Source organism: Meriones unguiculatus, chromosome X, assembly GCF_030254825.1.
Source record: "Meriones unguiculatus strain TT.TT164.6M chromosome X, Bangor_MerUng_6.1, whole genome shotgun sequence".
Lineage (NCBI taxonomy): Eukaryota > Metazoa > Chordata > Mammalia > Rodentia > Muridae > Meriones > Meriones unguiculatus.
In genome coordinates, this window is record NC_083369.1 from 122,308,865 (window position 1) to 122,333,133 (window position 24,269).

A 24,269-nucleotide genomic window follows, 5' to 3' on the forward strand; every position below is an offset into this window, starting at 1 on the left:
ACCATTAACAAGACCAATTTGAAAGGACTGTGCTTCTTTTGTTACTCATTCATCAGTGACTATGCCTGAAAATTGATAGTTATCCATGGCATTTAGATGAAGTAAAAATATGGGAGTGGGACAGTCTGCCCTCAGTAAAGCTCATTAGAGAAAGGATTCTGGAGGCCCCACACATTGCCACATGCCTGTAATTCCAGCACTAGAGGAGGCAGAGGCAGGGGGATCTCTGTGAATTCAAGGCCAGCCTGGTCTACAAAGTGAGTCCAGGACAACCAAGGCTATACAGAGAAACATTGTCTTGACCCCCCCTCAACAAAAACAAACCCAATACCCCAAAAATATGGATTCTGAGATTTTAAGAAGCAGCATGTAAATATAACCTTCTGTCTAGTATATCTGTGAACATAAGCCCAGACATTGGAGGCTATTGAATACTTGATGTTTTTCTTCATGATGTTTCCAGACTATCTGGAGAGATTAAAATAAGAGAGATTTCATGTTCTGCACTATTAGTTTGCCAAATATATTTGCCTTCAAAGTTAGTGCTGATAATTATATTGATCAATTAATCCTCATGTAACCAATGAGGTCCTTAAAGCTAATTTGACCTTCAATAACACTTCACATGGACAAAGTCTTTCTTGAACGCCTCTGGGCTTTTGAATGCTGAAGGATCACAGTTCCTCCCTGTTCACCCATCTGGGAAGAAGCTGGGAATAAAGTTCAGTGAAAAGTAGATATGTTTGTTGAATCCAGAAAATGTAAGTACATGATAATAAACCAAAGCATTTTTTACTGTTTCCACCTTATTGTGCTTTAATTGACAAAATGTATATACTTCGGGTATAAATGTGATGATTCATTCATATAATACATATATACTTCTTTTATAAAATGAGACAGCATGGATTAACCTAAAGGATATAATGCCATTTGGAACAGATCAGATTGAGAATGACAAATACTGCATGGTTTCACTTATATGTAGAATCTCAAAAATGTTGAGCTCATAGGAACAGAGAATAGATTGATTATTGCTAGAGTCTTCAGATGAGGTCAAAGTTTGACTATGACAAAGAAGTATTTAATTCACCATTGTTATTCTCAGACTCTTATGGGAATGAGCAAGGAATGCAGCAAGATTTTACTAACCCTTGAGCCCAGCATATCCTATAGTGGCAGAGCAGATATTTTTTTAAAGGTTGTGGTACAGCCTCAGAGCACCAGTGTGATGCCTTGTTTCCTGGAACCAGAAAGCCAGGTATAGGGTGAATTAGGGGGAAGAAAGAAAGACAACTATGTTCTTTCTATTCAGCCTGTGAGACCCTTTCTGTTTCAACTCTTCACTCCTTCATATAGAAATGATTACAGTGGCATATACTGGGAAAATAGGGGGTGGTACTTTAAAAGAAATGAGTAAGAGGACATTCATTGAGTTTTGAAAGTTCTTCAATTGTGCTTTCTAATTTGCTTCTCCATGAGTTTCATAATAGGTTATATTTCCCCTTTTTCTTCAGTAAAGATAATTTCAGATCTCAGGCTTAAGATAATTCATATGACTCACCAGAGTACAATTTATTTTATGACATGTTACAATATATAAGAATTATATAGAAGACCCATGAGGAACAATTAGAAATTGTTTTCTCCCTCATATTGTTTAGTGATAGCTGTTCTGATGTGATAAATTAATATAGATTAATTTCTGTGTCTATTATATATACAAAAATCTAATCTTCAAATGGTTGATATGCTCCTCCTCTACGGTTTAGGAAGTTGCTTTGTAGATATGTTGTAAATGAGTTGTAAATGTGCAGTTTTAAGTGAAATTTATCAGTCTCATCTGGAAGAAATATCTTTAATATGAATCCCGATCTCAATATTACAAAGGTAATGTATGATTTTGCTTAATTTTGGTGGTACAGACTCTTCCTATAAACAGTTCTCTTTCTCTCTTTTAATCACTCCCTTACTACTAATTTGATACTTATCCTTAGAACACATTTTGTTTAAAATTTTCTCATCTTGTGTTTGTGTGATAGCACCTTAATAACCATTTGTACCGCTGGCTTGAACTTTAGGTCTTTCCACAAAGCATATTTTGATTTGTTTCTAGGATACCAGAAAAGTGCTTCTGCCTTTGAAAATTGAATATAGCTTGCTTATTATAAGCCCCTAGATAAAGGGAATGTCAACTTACAAAGAATGAGAGTGAGAGAATAGATTCTGTTCAGTATAACTGAACAATGAATAAAAACCACACCTAGACAATTTAGGTGGAATGCTTGCTATACCAGGTGAGTTTGTTCACTGTTTAACAGGTCTGTACTGACATTCTATACTGTAAAGATCTACCTTCGAAAGCTTTTTGTTGGCTTTATTAAGAAAGTTTAGCAGGTGGAGCAAACAGTGTGGCTCCCTAGCATTTCCCAATGAGTTTGAGAAGCCATTGTTCTGATGCTCAGACTCCATTTGTATTGTCAGAAGGTAAGAGAATACTGTAGAAGACAGTAGTAGGCCTACTGGAAAACTCTCAAACAAAGCAAAATTTTAAAAAAAGATTCAGCTTCACAATGAAGATTTTTACTCATAGGAAAGGAGTGCAGATGATGCATATACATATAAAGTAAATTTAATGATATATAATACTATAAACATTTTCTTTAGATATGCTGTATACCTGGACCTATATCAGGAATTTCCTTTACTTCTTCTTGGAAGAAGTAGTAATTGAAATAAAAGCAGATCTTGACATACAGGTGACCTTGACCTAGTGAAGTATAGTCACCTGATGATTAATGTAGAGGGTGTTGGCTCAGCACATCTGAGGTCCCATTGCAGTGTGCCAGGCTCTCTGGCTCTGGCTCTTCCATATGCTTTCCATGGCTTTCACTGTGACTAAGTTAAGGAGTCCAAAACACAAATGCTATAACTAGTCCATGGTTTACCTTCATCTTGGGTATCTCAGATTGAGTCTGTTGTGACCCATGCCCAACATTTTAAGTCATAGTTATATGTAATACATATATATTTCTCTAAAACAATATTGTGTGTTAATGTAATAAGAAGCAGGTTTTGTAGCCTTTCAGGAACAGGCAAAAAAAAAATTTGAAAGTTGAAAGATAAAGCGGGATGTACTAATTAACTCTGTCCTAGTAATTGTGGACTCCAATATTTTCACTGTTTATCCTCTTAATGTTTTAGAACAGTTTTAAGTAAGTGGAAATAAAATTGGAGAATATTTATTTATTTTTCAATTTTTGAAAATCAGTAGTTAAATAACTAACAATTTGAACATAAGAAAAATCCCCATTTTGAAATCTTATATTAGAGTTACAACTTTGTACTTGATATAAACTCTCTTTATCTACTAATAGGTTGATGCTATAAAAAGTAGTTATTGACATGGTCCTTTTATAAAAATCTCTATGACAGGATGAGCCAGATATTTTCTGAATTGACTGGAAAATGAAACTAGGTCCATTTAGCACCAGAACAAACTTTTACTAAACTAGAGCCAATGAGGGCCTTCCCTAAATGCTGTAATACTGAAGACATAAATACTCAGATCCACAATTGGATACTATGTAGTTTGTTGTAGGACTTAATGACAAATGTGTAATCATAAATGGCAGCCAGACCAGTTAGAACCCTGAGATTTGATTCAGAGGAAACAATATACATATTGGTTAAGTGAATAATTTTAGTCTAGGAGGAATATATGTAGTTTATCATAAACCAGTACCAAAAATCCTAGCATATTCCTACTGCCAGGTCCAACTTGTAAATTGTTTTATCTAGTTATATTTTGCTAAGAAACTATACACAAAAAATCTAGTGATGACTCTAAGGATATTATGATGATCTTGATTCAAAATGGCTTTGATCATGTCGTGTCAAGCTGAATCCAAACATCCAACAGAACTCAGATTTGAATACACACACACACATACCCACACCACATTTATAACTAGAATTTGTAGGAAGGATGATTAAATGTAATAAGGAAAATAACAGCAAAGTATAAACATTATATATAATGCTATCTAATGTCTTAATGAAACCCAATATTTTGTGCAATAATTAAAATCTAACAAAACATTAAGTAAAAGGAGTTACAATATATTTTAAGGAAGGTTCTGCAGTTTAGTACTTAGTTTTCCATTTTGACATGGTAACATTAAGTATTTTATAAAATGATATTTTTGCAAAATTTTCAAGCCACTAAACAATAGTTATTATGCACTTAAGTTCAATGTGACATAAGATAATTATGATTGTTCTTAATTGTTCTTAATGTTAGGTGCCACAGTGAAGTTGAGCAAATCACATCATGAGCATTCCAGAGTGCTACTATGATTTAACTGCATTTTCTAGACAAAAAACAATAATTGTGTTATTTGTTGATTCAACTTTGTTTTCAGAGGTAGATTTAGCATTGAAACTAATTAAGGATAAAAGCTTCTCATTTGCATAGCTTTCTTCAAGTGTCCTTAGAGGAGCTCTAGCAGTTCCATCAAAAGGTGTGGGGATTTGTATGCCCACCTCTCTCACTACATAGTCTACAGAGCCTAGACTCACTCTGCTAGCAAATTATTGATCCAAAGTATTTGTTTAGGTCCTTCTTTGTCACCTTTTATGTTATGTACCTTAAAACTCCTTTATATTAAAATGAAATTTATATCAAATAACAGCAGGTTTACTGCTATACCTCAACTGTGAGTAAGCAGGCAATATGAATGAGATATGCTCCTTTAAAAAGTTGAATGAAAATGCTACGTTTTTGTTACCCAGCAGAAGTGCTTATGCATTGTATTGTTTGCAGTATCCAGTTTCTTTGATAGTAACATATCACAACATCCTTCCTTCCTCCTCGTAGTATTCTCATGAGATAAATTAGAGGTAATCTGGCTGTGGCCTGTTCTGCCTCCTCCTCTGCAGCTAGTTAGCTTAGTTTGTCACAGCTTGAGACCACATGGCCTCCTGGTTTCACTACTCTGCTCATAATTTAAGCTATGAACAAACTACCTCGAGCTTGTTTGCTGTTGATCACAAGTGAATTGAAAGGTAGTGGATCGAGACGGGAGGGGAGGTGGTGCTAGGGAACTGGGAGGAGCAGAGGAGGGGAAACTGGTTTGGGATGTACTGTGTGAGAGAAAAATGAATTTAAAATGAAAGGCAGTATTTTGGAGGGTGCTACAATATCTTTTCTCCTTGATAGAAATTAAACAAAGCAACTTGACAGTATCATTTACAAATAATGTTTATTTTTTGTCAAAATTAATGTCTTGCATAGTTGAATATGGTTTAGAAGTGTTCCACTGAGAGGACTTCCAGGAGACCATGTGTGGAAAACTATGTTTGTCCTGGTAATTTTAAGTGTGTAACACTAAGTTCTTAGCTTTCCTTTAAGGGATGACTCAATATTAATTTAAGTTCTTCATGTACTCTTTTAATTTAAATATCCAGTAGATACTAGTTGCATTAGTAAGGTACTAATCTCCTAGAAATACAGTTTGTAGTGAGAAGTTGTGTGTTTTACCATATGATCTCATTCATATATGGAGCCACTGAAGCCATTCTCATAGAAGTAGAGAACAGAGTCGTTTTTACCAGGAGTGGCAATAAAGGGAACTGATGAGGAGAGGGGTAAAGCAGAAAAAAAATGTTACAGTGCTGGAAGGAATGATATTTGTATGTATTATATACACGAAGTGCATACTATCACACAATTGTACAATTCATGCCATGAACTGTATCTTTAAAATAGTTTTCATTTTCTTACTGGAATATTAAATTTAATTGAATGTCATTACCACATGGTAATCACCACCAAATAATTTTTAGATCCATTCTTGCTCATTCCTTAGAATAGTCAAAATTGCCTTGCTTACGAACTTGCCTACAGAAGTACTCATTTGCTTTTTTCCTATGCTAATCTGAGTTTGGGTTTTGTTTTGTTTTGTTTTTTTCCAGCCTCACTTATTATTATTATTATTATTATTATTAATTACACTTTATTCATTCTGCATCCCCCCATAAGCTCCTCCCTCCTCCCCTCCCAATCCCACCCTCCCTCCTCCCTCTGCATGCATGCCCCTCCCCAAGTCCACTGATAGTGGAGGTTCTCCTCTCCTTTCTGATCTTAGTCTATCAGTTCACATCAGAAGTGGCTGCATTGTCCTCTACTGTAGTTTCTAGCTCTCTATTGCAGGTTCTCCTTCCACTATTAAGGGCATATCTGAACTGTGGTTTGTGCCCTCATTTGTGCACCTCTTTACCCCTTATGCTTACAGTAGTCTACCAATCATTTGTCTACCTAACTACCTTTAGTGTTCCTTTTTACACAAAAACATCGATAATTACTAAGGTCAGAAAAGTCAGGTGTAATTGAGGACAGTTATTTACTTTTGAACCTTGAACTTTTTTTCCTTAGCTCTCCCAAGGGCCAGGGTGGCTTAGTATTACCAACTATTATGAGTATATAAACACTACCATCAGTTTTTGTTTGTTTATAAAGTTACCTCATAATTGTTGAGGTAGCATTTAACCAGTCTGCAGATTATATGAGCTTTCTGTAGCCTGTCTTTTGACTGCTTCTGGCCCTAGAGAACAACACTCAGTAGGTGACAAAGTAAAAACTATGAAACACAGGCTATACAGCTGTGTTTTATGTGAACAGTTAATAAAGTTGGATGGAAACTAAAACTGTACATTTCATTGTTCTTCAGATTTTTCTGACAGAAATAAGCCCATTAATGATGAAAGGACATAATACTTTTATAAAACATAAATGTCTTCACATGAAAACAGTAAAGGGAAGGTAGTATGAGTGGTATTAAAATTGACTCAACAAATTGCTAACAAGTGTTTACCTTTAAGTAAAAGAAAATGCTGTCTTCTGCCTCTAGATAGAAGCTCAGAAACGGAAGACTGCAGTTATTCCGTGGTGTCCAGGCCATGATGTCTTTTTTATCATTTAAAATCTTTTGTATTCATCTATAATTGTAACTGACGTTGGATATTATTAAGAACAAGGAGTTCTATTTTGTAAGAGGAACAAAGCAACGGATTTGACGTAACATTTAATTTCCATTTCTTTATAATAACTTGATGAATAATTCATTTTAAGTAATAGATTGGTGTCCCAAAAATGTTTATACACTAGACACATGTACTTGAGGCATAACTTTTGCTATTTTCTTAATTTTAAATTGAAACGTATTTAGCTACCTATTTGAAGTACACTTCAATAGTTTTATATATGCACAGAATGTGAAATGCTAATTGGTGTAATTAGCATTTTCATCTCATTGCTTTTTGGTTCCATGTATTGGGAACCTTAGGAGTATCAAAATTTGTGTTGGACTGTTACTCAAATTATTATATGAAATAAACACCTATACTAACAGGTTTATTTCCCCACTTTTCACAATAGCTAAGATAGGAAATCAACCAAGATCATTAGCAAGTAACTGGTTAAGGGACCAGAATTTTTATTGAATTGCTTTACTATTCAAAAGGTGTTTCAGAGTCCTTTAAGAAAAATATTTGCCGAGTTCTTAAAATTTTACCTTGGTAGGTTTTCAACTATTGTCTCCCCATAGTTAATGACTGAGTAGCATCTATAAACATATCTGTGTATGTTTATACATGTATGTATATGTATGTATATATATATATATGAGAATTCTTCTGTTTAAGGAAAATTAAATGTCCATAATTTTTTGTAGTACAAGTCTACAAAGGAACACAGTGAAATCAGTGAATAGACATTAAAATAAAATGTAATTATGGTAATTTCCCTGTTTTAGCAAATATTATTCTTTTTAATATTTTAAACATTTAAAATGTGAAAAGCAAGTTGTTGTTCATACAAAAATAGGAACAGGTCACATCTGGCTTGGGGATCTTGATTTGTGGATCGTTATTCTCCTGGGCTTGTCCAACCTTTTGCCATGTGACAAGACATTGTCACCTACAAAATTTATGTTTGAGAACTGTAAAATCCAGCCAGTCCTGATGAGATCTGATAGACTAGGGTCAGATGGAAGGGGAGGAGGACCTCCCCTATCATTGGACTGGGGGAGGGGCATAGGAGAAGAAGAGGCATGGAGGGTGGGATTAGGAGGGGATAGGGAGGTAGCTACAGCTGGGATACAAAGTTAATAAACTGTAATTAATAAAATATAATTAAATTTAAAAAAATCACAAAACAATATGATAATGTCCAACCTCAGTTTTTGGTTTTGTGTTGGGACATTTTCCAACTTCCTGTGGTCTGTGGGCCATGAGTTGGGCATGCCTATGAGGAGCCAAAAACCTGCTTCAGGGACAGATGTCATTGGACCTTTAAACTTCCTAGGATCCCAGGTAACCTTTTGTGTAACATGAGTTTTTCAATAGACAGTACCTGCAGCTTTTAGTTGTCTCTCAGAATCCCAGATGAAAAACATTAGAAGTTAGAAGCCATTTTTCTGAAGACTTTCTCCCAGCTTTTAGGAAGTATTTCTTGAGTACATGGTAGTTTCTAAGATCTGTGCAAGTGTCCCAGGAATCTTAGAATTTTGTATGATAGGAGAAACGCTGCTATTCACTGAGGACACATAATTGCCCAGTGATCTTGTTTCTTAAAGTCTGCTGCCTTCACTATTCATGCTTTGCCAGAGGCAGAAGATAAAAATACAAACCCCTAGTTCTGAGAGAAAGCATCTTCTCATATTATCAAATATTAGGAGATAATTTCAGCTTTAAACATCATTAGGAAATAATTTCAGCTTTAAACATTAGAGGCAATTGAAATGTCTACACTGCCAGGCTATCCAGAGAAATAGGATTCCATGTATTAAGAACATTTTCTTTAGTACTGGGGGATGTGGTTGAGTGGTAAAGTATGCATAGCATGTGTAAAGTCATGGGTTTTATTCTTAGCATACATACATACATACAAACCTCCTAACCTCTTCCTCAAAATAAACAATATCTTACAGATGGGTTTATGTTAGTTCGATGAACATGAAGGGCTGTTAAATACATAGAAGCAGGATTAAGTTACTTAGTTTATTGCAACTGAATGCACAAGCTTATAGAATGCATGACTTAACCTGTGGCTGTTAGTCAGAGTGAAGCCATTGAATGTTCAGATTCATAAAATACAGTAGTTAGCCTGGGGCAGAGGTGGTGTTGAGAAACTAGAAATGCTTATTTGAAAAGAAATAAGCAGTTCAAAAGTTCCTGCCGCTGTTCCAGGGTTGCAATTGGAAGAACATGCTTCTCAATAAAGTGTTAGAGAATGAAATTTATACTCAAAGAGGAAATGGCCATAAAAGCTGCAACACTAATTTTAAAATCTAATGACAACCTAATATAGTTTATGGCTAAATCTTTTAAAAACAACTAAACATCTCCAGGAATTATTTTACCTTTTTAGATAGGCTAAGTATTTGCAGAATTTTTTCATACTCTTAGAAGAAATAACAGACCATAAGTAGATTTAAATAGTTTTATTTTGTGTGTGTGTGTGTTTTTATTATTTTTTATTTTTTATTTTTTTTATCAGTTACATTTTATTAACTCTGTATCCCAGCCGTGCCTCGATCCCTCATTCCCTCCCAGTCCCTCCCTCCCTCCCTCATCTCCACCATGCCCCTTTCCAAGTCCACTGATAGGGGGGACCTCCTCCCCATTCATCTGATCCTGTTTTATCAGGTATCTTCAGGACTGGCTGCAAAGCCCTCCTCTGTGGCCTAACAGGACTGCTCCTCCCTTCGGGGGTGGGGAGACCAAAGAGCCAGTCATTGAGTTCCTGTTAGAAATAGTCCCTGTTCCCCTCACTTTGGGAAACCAATTGGTTACTGAGCTACCACAGGCTACATCTGAGCGGAGGTTCTAGGTTATATCCATACATGGGGAAGAAGTTAAAAAAAATTCCCTGGCAAAAAGAAAAAAAAATAGAGAGGTTAGAACCACAAAAGAAAGCCTTGTTTATGTAAACATTAAGTTTAGCTTTTAATTGAACATTAATTAAAGAACTTATTTTTTAGTCTGGAAATCCAGCCACCCCTCAGTCTTTGTTTAATAGATTCTATTGTAATGTCTGTTTTTCAGTTTTAGAAAAATCAAAATTTAAAAAAAAGTATCTACCATTGGAAGTGACTTCAGTGAGAAATTTCCATAAAAGTCTGAGAGAAAACAAATATATGTAAACAAAACTACTGTGTGGTTCAAATGTGGTGTTTTTACTTTCAAAGATTCTCGCTGATTTTGAAATGAGTATGAATCATTGAATTAGTAAGACCTGACTTGTCAGGTCTAATTCTCGAAGATGTTGAGAACTTTGGTAGGTTCCTGAGAACTGTTCCATCACAAGACTTAGCTGGGCTTGGTCAGCCTAAGGCTATCTGTCCTCACCTCAAACCTGAGAGCCCCTCCTCAGACTGCCCAAACATCTTTTTTGGCATCTAGTATGGTCCCTTCATCTGAAAGTGCCTTCTCCGTCACCCCAGTGAATCCAGTTTCTTTGAGCTAGATTCTTTCTTCCTAACAGAGTAGTCAGCTCATTTAATAAACGTGCCTAAGGTAGAATGCTAAACCAGGAGCATTTCCATTTCTGCCAACTTGGACTTTGAGGGCTTCTTCAGGCAGCTGTACTAGTGGAAATTTGAAGGAAGCATGGAGAGTGAGGTAGGGATTATATACATTGCCCCTGCCAGACTCCACAGATTCCTATTCTCCCTGCATTTAGAGGAAGCCCCTTGACTGCAATTTTGCAAGTATGGGTGAAGCTTAATTTCTTCCAGTTAAAAGAAAGCAAAAGAATGCAAGAAAGAACACATGCACTTTGTAAAACACAGTGAGATACCACCAGCTATTCACTTACTAAATTGCTATTAGAAATCTATAAGTAACATATAGTATTCATTCATTAAAATTTATTTTTCTATGTATCTTCAATTGTATCTACAAGTCATTCTATAAGGATTCAGTACTCTAGGGAGGGCAAGAACACTCTCAATGAACTGATAACCATATTGAAAATGAAAGTCCTGAATATACCTGATAAAACAGGGTCAGATGAAAGGGGAGGAGGTCCTCCCCAATCAGTGGACTTGGAAAGGGGCAGGGAGGAAAGGAGGGAGGGAGGGTGGGATTGGGAGGAAATGAGGGAGAGGGATACAGCTGGGATACAGAGTTAATAAAATGTAACTAATAATAAAAAATTAAAATTAAATTTAAAAAAAGAATAAGAAAAACTCATTGTCATTGGGGAGACAAGAGCCACAAAAACACATTGACCAGATCAGTAATCTTGTATAATGGAAAAGTAAATAAATATTCTTGCTTCATAAAAAAAAGAAAAAAATAAATAAAAGATTTACACATGTGCCATGAACTGGAAAACAGCACAGTAAAGTGATCCTAAAGGTAATACACATGACCAACCTCTTTGAAAACAAAAATTTTAAAGAGATACAAACCAGCAAAACTCTTTATATTTCTAAGGATTTTATTTACTAGTTATACTCTAAATTGTGAACCATATAATCCTGTTATCTTATCTCTTCTGCCCTAACAGGGATCCTTGTAGCATTTCTAGGGCCTCCTTTTGAACTATGAGTATCATATAGCCCCTAGATAAAGACAAGACTGGGCAAATCACATTCGTTTCTGAAACAGGACCTGCAGTTAAAAAGAAAATAGTACAGTAAAATAACAGTGCCTTCCTCATTTTAGGTGGATAGTAAATTGTTAAAGCATTCACGTTTTGTAAATTACCCTTTTCAATTTCAAGTCTTACATAAATAGCAGTGGGCTGAGAAAAGAAAGAAGTTCAGGGCACTATTGGGTGACTGGGACATATGGCAGGACAGGCAACCTTAGAGACAAGAGTTCCAGCTGAGATGAGGAAGGAAGAGGTGGGAGAAAAGGGGTTTTCAGGAGTATACCAAGTCTACATTTAAAGACATGGCTATGTAACGAAACCAAGAAAAAATATGTGTGTATATACTGTCATTCATTGATGAAGTTGTGACTTTTTCAAAAATCAGATTATCTCTAAAGTTGTTTTAAAAGAACCTACTATATGAGAAATAGTAAAAGACAAAAAGTAATTAAGAAACTGGTAATTATATTTAGAACATATATATATTTTTTATGTAACAACAATTAGTGAAAAAAGGACATAAAGTTTAAAGAGAATAAGAAGGGGATATATGGGAGAATTTAGAGAGGGGGAATAGAATGGAGAAATTGTATAATGATATAAGATATAAGTACACATAATTTAATATAATTACATAATAAATATAAAGTGATAGAATTATGTAATTTTAAAAATAAAAGAAAAACAGAAATAGTGACAAATTACCTTAGGAAATGCTATAATTCTTTCGTGTAATAAATGGTAAGAAGGATATGTTTAGCTCTGATGCCTCATTTTCTCTCTTTTGAACACAGGCATCTTTTCCTATGAATCCATCAGTTGCACCTAATCCTGCCATGAATTTCAATCCTTACATACCTCATCCTGGGATGGGCATGGTTCCTGCTGAGCTTGTACCAAATGCTCCAGTTCTGATTTCTGGAAACCCACCTCTTGCATTGCCAGGAATTCCTATTCCAAAACCGACTCGTACAGATAGACTGGAGGTATGTGTGAAGACATATATAAATGCTGGTAGAATGAATATTAACTCTGTGCATAATGTACCATTTTCAGAGCCTAATTTGTTAAATGTTTTAAATAAGTACCTCTAAGTACTTTTTTAGCATAAGGAGTCTGAGAAAGAATGTCAAACATTTTTTAACGTCAGTTAGACCTTGTTCTGAAAAGAATGAATTGCTGTGAAGTAAGTCAATGTTACAAATATACCCAAAACTGAACCATTGCATAGGAAGTCTGAGTGAGAATGTTCTTCTCTACCTCTGCTTTCTAGAATGGTAAACTGAAAAAAAAAATGCACCTACCATTCTACAATTATGGAATGTAAAGCTAAATGAATGTAGGTTGTAATCTAAGGGAAATTTCAAATAGCCTTTGATTTACTGGCATCCGTTAGTTTTTCTTTAATTGAAATTCTTTATACACTAAAATAGAAAATTGAATCCACTGGCAACCAATTAAATAACTGCTCATGTATTATAATGGAATCTGAATATGCACATGACTTAATGTGCTTTACAAGTTGACTGTGTGAAACTACCAGTGCATTGCCATGTGATGAACACCCCAGGCCTTAAAGAAATAATTATACTTGAGGCTATAAGTTAACTTCAGGATTCAAGCATATTCTTCTGTAATCCTTTAAAGTCCTTCTATGTTTGTGTAAGGCAAATAGACAGTCTTTGTAGAAAATGTGCTTTTCCCTCACTTGGAATAGAAATTGTGTTCTTTATTTTAAGGTGAATATTGCTTTGTATGACCCTTTATCTTTTATGGATAGTTCCTACATAAATGACAAGATGTGCCAGTGACTCTCATATCTTCTAGGAAGGTAAATAAAAACCTTCCTGTCATCACTGGAAAATGTATGTGTTTTTGTGTTTTTCTTTTTAAGGTTTGCCGTGAATTTCAGCGTGGAAATTGTACCCGTGGAGAGAGTGAGTGCCGCTATGCTCACCCTACGGATGTTTCCATGATTGAAGTCACTAATAATACCGTGACAATCTGCATGGATTACATGAAAGGCCGATGCGTCCGGGAGAAATGCAAGTACTTTCATCCTCCTCTACACTTGCAAGCCAAACTCAAGGCAGCTCATTACCAGATGAACCATTCGGCTGCCACTGCAATGGTAAGAGCAGGTTGGAACCGTGGGCTTTTTGCTTGTGCGTAAATGATTCATGTAAGCCCACTTTGTGTAATATTCTGTATACATGAAAGACTGGCTACTCACGAGTGCATCTTAATAAAAAATAACCAAAGTTATATGCTAGAAAAGAGAGAACAAATTTATTCTACTTTATATCCTAAGACTTTCTAAAGATAATTATTTAAAAGCTTTATTAATGATTTCAACCTACTGTTCTCTTTCTCCCAATCTTAGAAAACGGAAAATTGCGTGATTTAAACAGTAAATGATTTTGAGTGCCTCTTATACTCTGACTAGTGTGAATATTCAAAAATGGCAGAGTTGCCTCTTTATTCCATGAGTCACTTTTATGGGCACTTTGCCACTCACATCCTTAATGCCTTTTGAAAACACAGCACTTGAAAGATGGGTTATTAAGTAGCTTCTAATTTCATAAAGGTCAAAAATTACCTTTCCTGTCTGGTGGCATAGTGCAGGCAGAGGGAAAGATCAAGGCAGAAGCATGCCATAGCTTCAGGGAGATTTTGAAATGACTGAGAGAAAAAGGGCTTTCTTTTGAGTTAACCTAGCAGTCAGTTATGGGGAAAAGTTAGTTCTAATTGATGACACTAAAAAGTAGCAAGTAGAAAAAGTAATTGTGTGACGCTGTAGTGTGAGAAATCAAAGTTATATGCTCAAGTGTTTCACAGCTATGAATTATTTTGATCTGTTGCTTGCCATGCTCTTTGCTTGTTTGATTTTTTGCTGCCAAGGATCTTCACTCATATTCTCAGTGAGGGACAAAACCGAATAAACTTTAGCTTACCCATGTAACCCCAAAGTCCACAATCAGTGTGAACCAAATTAATATGGATTCATTCTTTAATTTGAATGATAGAAACTGGCCACTACATCTTGCTTACTGTTATGAATCTTAATATAAATACCTGTTTTCCCGTGGTCTTAGCCCTCAAAGGTTAGAACCACAGATTTGGAGGGTTTATTTATTCCAGTCTCCTACCTCTTTAGCAACTAGGTTTTTGATGAGTCCCTGAAGGCCCAAAGCATTGATAAGAGAAATATTTAATATTAGTATAAGCAGCACTGAATCAGAATTGGGCACAAATCTATGAAGACATATCCTAGTAGTAAACAGAGAGTACTGCCTTACCAGGATATACAAGATGAATGATATAGACCTTGCCATAGTGTTGAGTTTGCTGGGTAATACAGCTTTAGTTCTGATGTTCCTAATGTTCCAGAAAAAGGAATAGCCTCCACTTATGCCAAAGAGAAATCTTTAGGTAACCAAATAAAGAGTCTCCTGTTGTGTTCTGGTAAAATCTTCAATGAATCCATTTCACCTCCAGAGTATAAAAAAAGAAGAAAGACATTTTGATTTTGAATGATAAATTACAGTTTTCAAATTAGGATTTGTCATGAATTTTGCAATTTGTTCTTCTCAGAGAAAGTTGAAAATTGTACATCTCTAAAACTACTTAATTTTCATCTGACTTACTTGGGCTATCAAAATAGTGTGTGCATCAAAGGAAGGGTTCTCAGAAGAAAATGTAGATCACTTTAGGCTTTTAGTACCCATGGGCATCAGGATGTCATGGCATGAATCTTTGGTACCTGGAATGCCAGTTCCTTGACAGAAGTGTTCCTGTTTCATTAGGAATCTGGAGCACACCTCAGTGTTGCTGGCACTTGTTGAAACAGCACACGATTTGCTAAAGGAAAAAAAATGCAAAATAATATTAAACTTTTCCAAAGATTCTGGTCTAGGGACAGCTTTGGATAGTAAAAGCACAGATCTGAAAGAACTTTACACATAGAAGGGATTAAATTGTGACAGGTCTTAAAGATAAAAATTAGAGATAGGTAACAAATCAAATGTTACATACTAAACTGTAGAGAGCCTCTACAGAAGAACACTGCATACATTCAACATCTCATTTAAATGTATACGATACAAGAGTGAGATTGGTGGTAGGAGAGGAATGATTCATCTGCTGTTTCCTTACAGGTGAGGATCTAGATACATAGTAGTAAGATTTGAACCTAAGGTCTTAGTCTAAATTATATTTTGTTTTGTGAGACTACAGTATTATAATGTCAATGTCTGTTTTATCGCCCACATGCCATTTATTCTCTACATCCATGTTGGGACTTCAGTGGGCAGAACACTTTTTCGTCTTCTAGCAGTCACTTCTGTTCATCTCAGTTCTTCTGTTTACTAGATGAGCATATATGAGAAGTTAATTATGTATGAAGAGTTACTGTTAGAATTTTCTGCCACATCCTGCCCTAAGTGTTATGGACTGAAGACATTAAAAGACCCTTTCTCTTTTTTTTTTTTTTTTTTTTTGGTTTTTATTTTATATTATTTTATTTACTTTATACCCCTCCCTCCCCTCTTCCCAGTCTTCTCCTTCCCTTCCTTCGGCCTTCCCCTCTCCCTTCCCCCTATATCAACCCTCCCCAACACATCAAGTCACATCAGGATTGATCATATCTTCATTCCCTGAGACCAGACAGGACAGCGCTGCCTGGAAGATTGATCCAAAAGCAGGCAATAGAGTGCATGTTAGAATCAGCTTCTCCCTCCACTCACCAGGCAACCCATATGAAGACCAAGCTACACATTGGCTACATGTGTACAGGGGCCCTAGGTCCAGATCATGCGTGCTCCTTAGTTGATGTCTCAGTCTCTGAAAGCCCCCATGTGACTGGGATAGTTGTCTCTGTTGGTCTTTTTGTGAGGTCCCTGTCTCCTCCAGGTCCTTCCATCTTTCCCCCAACACTTCCACAAGACCCCCAGAGTTCCACCATCCATGCTTAACTGCAAGTCCCAGCATCTGTCTTGATCTGCTATTGACTGGAGCCTCCCAGACTATGTCAATTTAGACTCCTGTCTGCAAGCATAGCAGGGCATCATTAATAGTGTCATGGGCTGGCTCTCTACTGTGGGGTGGGTCTCAGGTTGGGCCAACAATTGTTTGAGCTTTCCCTTTATCTCTGTTTTGTCGTTGTCCCTTCACTTCTTGTAGACAGGGTTATTTTTGGTTCACAGGTTTTGTCAGAGGGTTGTACTAACTCATTTTGCACTGATACAGTTAATCTCTGTATTTGTTTGCCCTGATGTATGTCCACTACTCATAGAAAGTCTTGTTTAGTGGATGCCTTTGTGGTGGCTTCCCAGGCTGTATCTTAGAAAATTGACAATTTTCTTGGTTTGAGTATATTTTTACTTCTTCACTGATACTAGTGATCAATTCATCCCTTCTCCATAGGCCCTGCCACCTGGTACACTTCAGCTGATACCAAAGAGGTCAGCCTTTGAAAAGGCCAATGGTGTCACCCCGGTCTTTAATCCAAATGTTTTCCACTGCCAACAGGCTATGGCTAACATGCAGATTCCGCAGCCTGCATATGTCCCTACAGGTGAGAACACAGCTCTGCGAATCTTGAGTTTAACAGTTTGAGTGTGTACACTGCAAAGCATCTTCCAAAGGGCTTTTGTTGGAGGACTATTGCCATGTATTTTTACTGCAAGTAAAGTAAAGCAATTGCATTTGATTTTCTATTATCTAGAATAACATATTATTTTGAAATGAATGGATTGAAATCAAAATGAGAAAGATATTAATGTTTTCCTTTTTAGTATGTCTTACTATTTTGTGCTTCTGAAGGTTGATTCACTTGGTTTAATCTCAACTAATTCCTTGGCTCTTAGTTATTATTTCACAGATAGTAATTATTTGTCAAAAATAATTTTCCAACTTTACATAACCATGATAAAACAAAGTAATTTTTAAACTCTTCAATGTACAGTATATTTAAAGCAGGTAGTCTTAGTCTACCTTTTGGAAACTATTAAATAAAAGTAAAGCATTGGAGACATGTGGAGAAAGAGAAAGCTTGTTGAGTTTGTGCAAAGCCACAGATTTAATCCCTACCACTGCCAGAAAGCCTGGAGAATTTTTCTTAAAAAAAAAAAAAAGCCTTAATAATTGAAGGTACCTAATTGTCTGAGAAAGCATCAGATTGATTTCCAGAGTGGTTGTACAAGTTTACATTCCCTCCAGCAATGGAGGAGGGTTCCCCTTTCCCTATATCCTCCCCAGCATGTGTTGTCACTTGAGTTTTTGATCTTAGCCATTCTGATGGGAGTAAGGAGAAATCTCAGGAACGTTTTGATTTATATTTCCCTGATAACTAAGAACACTGAACATTTCTTTAAGTGTTTCTCTGCCATTCAGTATTCCTCAGTTGAGAATTCTCTGTTTAGTTCTGTACCCCATTTTTTAATAGGATTACTTGATTTGTTGTTTCTTTAACTCAAGATCCAGCTATACCACTCCTAGGGATATATCCAAAATATGGTCAACTATACAAAAGTACATTTGCTCAACCATGTTTATATCAGCTCTATTCGTAATAGCCAGAATCTGGAATCAACCCAGATGTTCCTCAACTGAGGAATGGATACAGAAATTGTGTTACATTTACACATTGGAATATTATGCAGCAATTACAAACAAGGAAATCATGAAATTTTCAGGCAAATGTTGGGAACTAGAAAAGATCATTTTGAGTGAGGTTTCCCAGAAGCAGAAAGACACATATGGTATATACTCACTTGTAAGTGGATATTAGACCTATAATATGGAATACTAAACATATTAAAATCTGTACATCTAAAGAAGCTAAGCAAGAATGAGGGTCCTGGGTAAGATGATCAATCCTCACTCAGAAAGGCAAACTGGATGGACATCAGAAGAGGAGGGGAAACAGGGGACAGGACAGGAGCCTATCACAGAGGGCCTCTGAAAGACTCTACCCAGGATGATATCAAAGCAGGTGTTGAGACTCATAGCCAATCTTTGGGCAGAGTGCAGGGGATCTTATGAAAGAAGGCAGAGATAGAAAGACCTAGAGGGAACAGGAGCTCCACAAGGAGAGCAAGAGAACCAAAATATCTGGGCACAGGACTCTTTTCTGAGACTGATACTCCAACCAAGGACCATGCATGGAGATAACCTAGAATGCTTGCACTGATATAGCCATGGCAGCTCAGTATCCAAGTGGTTCCCTAGTAGTGAGAACGGGGACTGTCTCTGACATGAAATCAGTGGCTGGTTCTTTGATCACCTCCCCCTGAGGGGGGTGTGCAGCTTTACCAAGCCACAGAGAAAGACAACGCAGGCACTCCTGATGAGACCTGATAGGCTAGGGTCAGAGGGAAGGGGAGGAGGACCTCCTCTATCAGTGGACCTGGGGAGGGGCTTGGTGAGAAGGAGAGTGGGATGGGGAAGGAATGAGGAAGGGTACTACAACTGGGATACAAAGTGAATAAATTGTAATTAATAAATAAAATTTTTAAAAATTTTAAAAAGGAAAAGGAAAAAATAATTGAAGATACCATTTACTTTAAAAATAATTTTTAAGACTTATAAATGACATAAACATGCCTAGATGTATAGTATTGAGTACTTAGACTTAGGGAAAATAATAAATTGATCAATTAACTAATTTTGAAAGGAGCCATTAAAAACAATAGTATTGCTAGGATCAGATGGAAGGGGAGGAAGATCTCCCCCATCAGTGGGCTTAGAGAGGGGCCAGAAGGAGATGAGGGAGGGAGAGTGGGATTGGGAGGGAATGAAGGAGGGGGCTACAGCTGGGATACAAAGTAAATAATCTGTAATTAATATTAAAAAATAATAAATAAAAAAGAAAAGGAAAAAAAAGAAAAACAAACAAACAAAAAAATCCTGCTCACTCAGAGCTCAAGGTCCCACTTTACTGCTGCGTCAGTGAGACTTGGGTTCCGAATTTGATAGCCCTTGTAATACAGCTCTCTTGCTATTGCAAAAACAATAGTATTTGCTCACTGACTACAATCACTCACAGGTCACCATGTATAAAGCACAGGTATTACACACTTACCTATCAGTTTCTGGAGAGGAAAAATGAAGTTCTTTGATATATTTCTGTTTCTTAGAAAAAAATGACATGCTTAATGATGTAGACTTTTATCTTAAAACTAAGGAAAATATATAATGCCACAAAGTAAAAGAGAAAACCCAAATGGTCTGAGGTAGTTTTTTCTTTCTTCACCCACCGTGGCAATTTCCATTTATCAGATCATTCCATTTTGGCTACTTTTCAGTTTTTCTCATCACTATGGAATAAATTTGGTGGCCCAGAAGGTCCAGCCATGCTTGGTTGAATGTGGAAAAATTTAAATTGTCCATTCTTGATTTTCTGTCCAATTTTATAGTGACTGTCTATAGAAGGTAGATATTTGTTTTGTCAAATTTGGCACATATAAAACCTAGTTGTATTTGGGTCTGGTAATGTATGCCTGTAATCCCAACATTCAGGAAGCTGACTCAAGGAGATCTTTTTTGAGTACAGAGCCAGCTTGGACTAGCTAAATAGTAAATATAAGGCCATCCTCAAATTTACTTTCTCAAAAATAAAGTATATAAATGTACAAGAATTTCCCCAAATCCCCTTCCCTGAATTAATAGCAAGACTTACAGCCAACTTAGCTGAGATCCTCACTTAATGGAAAGGCAATTGCCAAATAGACTACTCCTCAGATTCAGTGAAGTACAGGAGACATTGTTAATAGATTAATTCTCTAAAAAACATGGCAACAGACTTGAATTCTGGAAAAAGGATGTGTGGAGTAAACAAAAAAAAAGTCTCCTTTTATGAATAAATTTTTGCAGTGTATTTGCCTCGAATAAATATATAATTTAAGTGAAGTTATTCCTTTCAAGAAAAAGTAAAGATCTGTTTAAATTTTCATTTGTTTTTTATATTAATTTCAGTTTACTCACTTTGTATCCCAGCTGTAACACCCTCCCTCATTCCCTCCTAATCCCTTCTTCCCTCCCTCCCTCATCTCCTCCCATACCCCTCTCCCAGTCCATTAACAGGGGAAGTCCTCCTTCCCTTCCATCTAACCCTAGCCTATCAGGTCTCATCAAGGCTGCCTGCATTCTCTTCCTCTGTGGCTTGGTAAGGCTGCCTCTCCCAACTCATGGGGAAGTGATCAAAGAGCAAGCCACTGAGTTCATGTCAGAGACAGCCCCTGTTCCCCTTACTAGGGAGTAAAGATCTTTTGTAGTCTATGAATTACTTTTATTACTTGGGTCTGTGGTCTTAAATCTGACCTGTAATTATAAGCATGGGTGATTACTGGTTTGCATGTACTAATTAATTGATATTGCAAAATATATCTTTCTAGTTAAAATTCACTTCTATCTATGAAGCCTTAATAATGAAATCTCTCTTTTCTTTAATTTCCACGCTTTTCTGCATGGTGTACAGGGACAGTACTGTGCATGCCATCCACTTCAACTTTTGGTAGGTTTTGTACAAAAATTCTAACTTTCTCTAACCTAAAAATGTTTTTCTCCTATGACTGTGAAAACATGAGTGACCAAATGATGTGAGTGGACATTTCCTGGATATTTACATTTTAATATGGTGTTTTCTGGAGTCAAAAATAGACCTATTTCTCGGGTCCTAGTAGGTTGCCACTTTAGCCAAATTCTAGCATTACCATTTCCATTTTTATTCTAAAAATATAAGTATTTTCAAAATGTTTCCTTCCATAGTGAAGCAGGATTTTTTTTTCTTGGCCTTGCATCTATTATTTGGAAAATGTATTTCCAATGTAAAATTTATTAACTACAGTAAAACAATCCCCTCCCAAAATTATCCTTATAGTATAATGCATTCATTACACAGATGTTGAGAAAGGAAGATTTAATCAAAGCTAGAACATCCTGTAGTGTTCTGTGATATATTCTATAGCATCCAAGAAGGAAGCATCATCTGCCCAGAAATTAAGCACAATAGAATCATTGAGTAGTTGTGTAATTTTAAACTACCACTCACATCCTCTCAGCCTTTTGGCTAACATCAAGTGGAACAACCATTTTACACATGAATTCTTTAGATAGCCACCACCACGATATGGTAGCAATGCCTAAGCATTTTGCTGTTCACTAATAGAAAAGAAAATGAGAAAGACACTGGAGAGGTCACAGTTCCTATAATCGTTACGGGAACCAGGAACCACAGATCGTGAGAAATTAGTTTTGTTTAAAGTAGGAAAGAAGGAACACATATTTGCATCTCCTATCAACTCAGTAGCTCTTGAATTTGCAGCAGCCTGACCTCCATCCCTCTGATGGACTAAAGATTATGGGGTTATCAAAATAAGAAGGAGAGGTCAAAATGATGACCACATAGAAGCAACACAAATGCAGCCAGATCTGAACCCTGGCAAAGGGATGAGGCCTGTTATTGAAAGACTAGCTATACCTGTAGGAATTAACAGACCTTAAAATAAACAGGTACATTCTGAGGGTAAGTGAAAAGAACAGACTTCAGCAAGTTTGAGAAATCTGTCTCTGTTTTCACATTTTGTGACCTGGTTCTCGAGGCTGCTTCCTTGTCCTTTCCCTTTCAGAGCTCTGCTTGTGAATGCAATTGCATGCTTTGGTACTGCTGCTTCCTGCACAGTTGCTGCACTTCCAATGAGAGAAACATGAGTGTTTTAGCATTAGCATGTGAGACAATGAAAGATGGTTTTAGGAAATAAGTAATCAGGGATGGGTAAAGGGGAGAGCTATGGAGTTTCAGTTAATCACTATTTGGGGGACAGTTTTGCTTACTTTGGCATTGGTTTTGGGCATTCACTTTGTCAGTAGACTTTTGGAAATACTGAATTTAACTGAGGTAGACATGACAAATTATCACATGTGTGTGTCTCCCATTCAAACAAAGCTCCCTGGTTAGCTTTCCAAAATAAGCTAGAAATTAGAAAAGCATCCACAAGCTTTGAATATGAAATAGAAAGTAGCAAAGCAAAAGAAAACATCCCAAAAGAGATTTTGCAGGTACTAGACATTGTAGTTCTAATATTTGCTGTGAAGACAAGATTCACTATAAAGCACTTGTGTATTTGACAATAACTAAAATTTCCAAGAAACTTACCAAACTGAGTACACAGCCCATTGTATTTGTCATACCTATTCTAGTACCACATACTTATCAATTGAAGCACTATACCTTTTATATATAGGCCAGGTAACTACACATGAAAATGCCATTTGTACCCAAAAATCTAGTTGCAGTGCTAGTCAGTGAACCCAAACAGCAGTTGACAATTCCCTAATTAGTTTTGACTATGCAACCCAGTGACCTGTCTGCTTAACTAACTTTCATAGGTAGCCCTGGTAACAGAGATTTTTTTCATATGCATTCATTATTTCCTGAAAATTCAGCCTTTTGAATCCATGACAGTGTTATTTTGCTCAAAGTGTTAAGAATGACTCCGTTTTTCCTCAATGGTAACTATAATTGGCTTTCCCCTTTTCTCTTTTTAAATTTCCCTCCATTCCATGCTGTGCCGCTTTGCACTGATTGCATGCTGCACCCTGGTGTATAATCGTCATGATGGTGTTCCATGGCTTGTTGCTGGAATATCTACTGTGTCCCATTTCATCGTATCTGTCATGGTTGTGTAAATGCTCCACCCTTCCGTGTGTTGCTTCCATGATTTCCTACTGAAAGTGCCCATGATGCACGGTGCTACACCTTCCACTGTGCCTGCAGCAGCAGCGCCTGCCACCAGCGTTCCCTTCGTTCCAGCAGCTACAGGCAATCAGGTTTGGCCATTTATTTCATCTCTTCAGACCTAGATAACCATGTGTTGAGAGGGCACAGTATATGCCTTTGGATTGGTGAGAGTTATTGATTCATATGCTTATGTGTTTGTTTTTTTAACCAGTCGTTAGATTTGAAACGTTTATTTTCATGTGTCATTAGAGTACTGTGTAAGTGGTTTTCTATTCATCTCAGAGTTAATTGGCAGCATTTTACTTATTGTTAATTAGTAAACAGATGTTACTTTTGTTATTCCACGTCAAATTATTACTACTACACCAATCTTCAAATGTATATGCTGTTCTGGATATGTCTTAAAATGCTTTCTCATTCTGATCAAGAGGAAAACTTACGTTACTACCCACTCCTCTTTTGTGTCTGAGATTTGATTTAGTGAGCATATCACCTTTACTTGCAGTTCCACTGGAAAGAAAGCATGCTATCACATTTCTTTCCAAGGGATGCTTATCTTTATCATCACCTGGTGATAACGTCAGAAATCCCTTCTCATGAAGACATGAGATGTGCTTGTGTTGTTTTGATTTTCATTTGGTTCACATTTTTTTTCATGCAGAGTCACATACAAATGACCAATATTTAAGAAATCTTGTAGTTGTGAGGCAATTAGTACAGTAGCTCCCGAATACTGTGGTGCCAGTTCTGCCTCATTAAAGTAACTGACTTGAACCCCAGGCTGCTGCTTAAATTTCAAGCATGATAGCCATGAAGCACACAGAATTCACTTGATGCATAGGCCACACGCCAACCTGTGTTCTGCAC

The 24,269-nt window shown here is 36.5% G+C and overlaps 1 protein-coding gene across 12 annotated transcripts in view; it reads left to right on the forward strand.

Moving 5' to 3' along the window:
* The window catches only part of Mbnl3 (muscleblind like splicing regulator 3), a 118,353-nt gene that overhangs the window by 84,660 nt on the left and 9,424 nt on the right, over positions 1-24,269 (forward strand). For 8 of the 12 annotated variants that reach the window (XM_060375614.1, XM_060375615.1, XM_060375616.1 and 5 more), the window contains 5 exons: positions 12,457-12,648; positions 13,557-13,793; positions 17,087-17,237; positions 21,141-21,176; positions 23,397-23,491. In XM_060375614.1, coding sequence (XP_060231597.1) covers positions 12,457-12,648; positions 13,557-13,793; positions 17,087-17,237; positions 21,141-21,176; positions 23,397-23,491 — 711 coding nt within the window. The remainder of the gene's footprint in view (positions 1-12,456; positions 12,649-13,556; positions 13,794-17,086; positions 17,238-21,140; positions 21,177-23,396; positions 23,492-24,269) is intronic. The other 4 variants (XM_060375608.1, XM_060375610.1, XM_060375611.1 and 1 more) reach the window with 3 other exon arrangements.